Raw genomic sequence first — 2904 nt, 5'->3', positions numbered from 1 at the left:
CCGTTCTCCTGCGTCTCCCCTGTGCCTCCACCGTTCTCCAGCGTCTTGTGTCTCCCTGTTCCTCGTTCTCCAGCGTCTCCCCTGTGCCTCCACCATTCTCCAGCGTCTCCCCTGTACCTCCACCGTTCTCCAGCGTCTCCCCTGTTCCTCCACCGTTCTCCAGCGTCTCCCCTGTGCCTCCACCGTTCTCCAGCATCTCCCCTGTGCCTCCACCGTTCTCCAGCGTCTCCCCTGTGCCTCCACCGTTCTCCAGCGTCTCCTCTGTGCCTCCACCGTTCTCCAGCGTCTCCCCTGTGCCTCCACCGTTCTCTAGCGTCTCCCCTGTGCCTCCACCGTTCTCCAGCATCTCCTCTGTGCCTCCACCGTTCTCCAGCGTCTCCCCTGTGCCTCCACTGTTCTCTAGCGTCTCCCCTGTGCCTCCACCGTTCTCCAGCGTCTCCCCTGTGCCTCCACCGTTCTACAGCGTCTCCCCTGTGCCTCCACCGTTCTCCAGCATCTCCTCTGTGCCTCCACCGTTCTCCAGCGTCTCCTCTGTGCCTCCACCGTTCTCCAGCGTCTCCTCTGTGCCTCCTCCGTTCTCCAGCGTCTCCCCTGTGCCTCCACTGTTCTCTAGCGTCTCCCCTGTGCCTCCACCGTTCTCCAGCGTCTCCTCTGTGCCTCCACCGTTCTCTAGCGTCTCCCCTGTGCCTCCACCGTTCTCCAGCGTCTCCCCTGTGCCTCCACCGTTCTCCAGCGTCTCCCCTGTGCCTCCACCGTTCTCTAGCGTCTCCCCTGTGCCTCCACCGTTCTCCAGCGTCTCCTCTGTGCCTCCACCGTTCTCTAGCGTCTCCCCTGTGCCTCCACCGTTCTCTAGCGTCTCCCCTGTGCCTCCACCGTTCTCCAGCGTCTCCCCTGTGCCTCCACCGTTCTCTAGCGTCTCCCCTGTGCCTCCACCGTTCTCCAGCGTCTTGTGTCTCCCTGTTCCTCGTTCTCCAGCGTCTCCCCTGTGCCTCCACCATTCTCCAGCATCTCCCCTGTACCTCCACCGTTCTCCAGCGTCTCCCCTGTTCCTCCCCCGTTCTCCAGCGTCTCCCCTGTGCCTCCACCGTTCTCCAGCGTCTCCCCTGTGCCTCCACCGTTCTCCAGCGTCTCCCCTGTGCCTCCACCGTTCTCCAGCGTCTCCTCTGTGCCTCCACCGTTCTCCAGCGTCTCCCCTGTGCCTCCACCGTTCTCTAGCGTCTCCCCTGTGCCTCCACCGTTCTCCAGCATCTCCTCTGTGCCTCCACCGTTCTCCAGCGTCTCCCCTGTGCCTCCACCGTTCTCTAGCGTCTCCCCTGTGCCTCCACCGTTCTCCAGCGTCTCCCCTGTGCCTCCACCGTTCTCCAGCGTCTCCCCTGTGCCTCCACCGTTCTCCAGCATCTCCTCTGTGCCTCCACCGTTCTCCAGCGTCTCCTCTGTGTCACCACCGTTCTCCAGCGTCTCCTCTGTGCCTCCTCCGTTCTCCAGCGTCTCCCCTGTGCCTCCACTGTTCTCTAGCGTCTCCCCTGTGCCTCCACCGTTCTCCAGCGTCTCCTCTGTGCCTCCACCGTTCTCTAGCGTATCCCCTGTGCCTCCACCGTTCTCCAGCGTCTCCCCTGTGCCTCCACCGTTCTCCAGCGTCTCCCCTGTGCCTCCACCGTTCTCTAGTGTCTCCCCTGTGCCTCCACCGTTCTCCAGCGTCTCCTCTGTGCCTCCACCGTTCTCTAGCGTCTCCCCTGTGCCTCCACCGTTCTCTAGCGTCTCTCCTGTGCCTCCACCGTTCTCCAGCGTCTCCCCTGTGCCTCCACCGTTCTCTAGCGTCTCCCCTGTGCCTCCACTGTTCTCCAGCGTCTCCCCTGTGCCTCCACCGTTCTCCAGCGTCTCCCCTGTGCCTCCACCGTTCTCCAGCGTCTCCCCTGTGCCTCCACCGTTCTCCAGCGTCTCCCCTGTGCCTCCACCGTTCTCAAGCGTCTCCTCTGTGCCTCCACCGTTCTCCAGCATCTCATTTCCAACCTATTGCCACCATCCAAGACCTCACCTCAGCTCACCTGCACTTCCATATAATCTGCTCACTTTACTCGTTTCGCTCAATAAACTATATACTCACCATCTTTGTCTCCGCAGTTCTGTACCATAACAATAACACAGCTTACTAGATTTTTACAATTAGGTTAAGACAAAGTACATTAACTTAAAAGGTTGGTTAGAATCACTGTTGGATTTTACTGTGGAAGAACACTTTGCTAACGTTCCCATTGAGTGATGAAAATATTTCTGAAACTTCTCCCTAAATTCAAAATATCCATGAAAATAATTATAATAATAATTAAGGGTTAGTTAGTATCATTTTTCAAATGTTATGGGAACGTTACATTGTATCATTCTTCAAACATTATGGGAACGTTACATTGTGTCACTCTTCAAACATTATGAGAACGTTACATTGTGTCATTCTTCAACCGTTATGGGAACGTTACATTGTATCACTCTTCAAACGTTACATTGTATCACTCTTCAAACGTTAAGAGAACGTTACACGTTATGGAAACGTTATATTGTATCATTCTTCAAATGTTACATTGTATCACTCTTCAAACGTTACATTGTATCACTCTTCAAACGTTAAGAGAACGTTACACGTTATGGAAACGTTATATTGTATCATTCTTCAAACGTTATGGCAACGTTACATTGTATCACTCTTCAAACGTTATGGGAACGTTACATTGTGTCATTCTTCAAACGTTATGAGAACGTTACATTGTATCATTCTTCAAACGTTATGGGAACGTTACATTGTATCACTCTTCAAACGTTATGGGAACGTTACATTGTATCATTCTTCAAACGTTATGGGAACATTACATTGTGTCATTCTTCAAACGTTATGGGAACGTTACATTGTGT

The 2904-nt window shown here is 54.5% G+C and overlaps 1 protein-coding gene across 1 annotated transcript; it reads right to left on the bottom strand.

Moving 5' to 3' along the window:
• Positions 1–457: 457 nt before the first annotated feature.
• LOC137071673 (PE-PGRS family protein PE_PGRS30-like) lies at positions 458–1998 on the bottom strand. Its single transcript, XM_067439854.1, has 2 exons — positions 1020–1998; positions 458–957 (listed from the first exon to the last, which is right to left on the bottom strand). The coding sequence occupies exons 1-2, from the start codon at positions 1996–1998 to the stop codon at positions 458–460; spliced, it is 1479 nt and encodes a 492-aa protein (XP_067295955.1).
• Between the last annotated feature and the right edge of the window lie 906 nt (positions 1999–2904).

This window comes from Pseudorasbora parva, chromosome 3 (genome assembly GCF_024679245.1).
Source record: "Pseudorasbora parva isolate DD20220531a chromosome 3, ASM2467924v1, whole genome shotgun sequence".
Lineage (NCBI taxonomy): Eukaryota > Metazoa > Chordata > Actinopteri > Cypriniformes > Gobionidae > Pseudorasbora > Pseudorasbora parva.
This window is presented reverse-complemented; position numbering and strand designations above follow the sequence as displayed.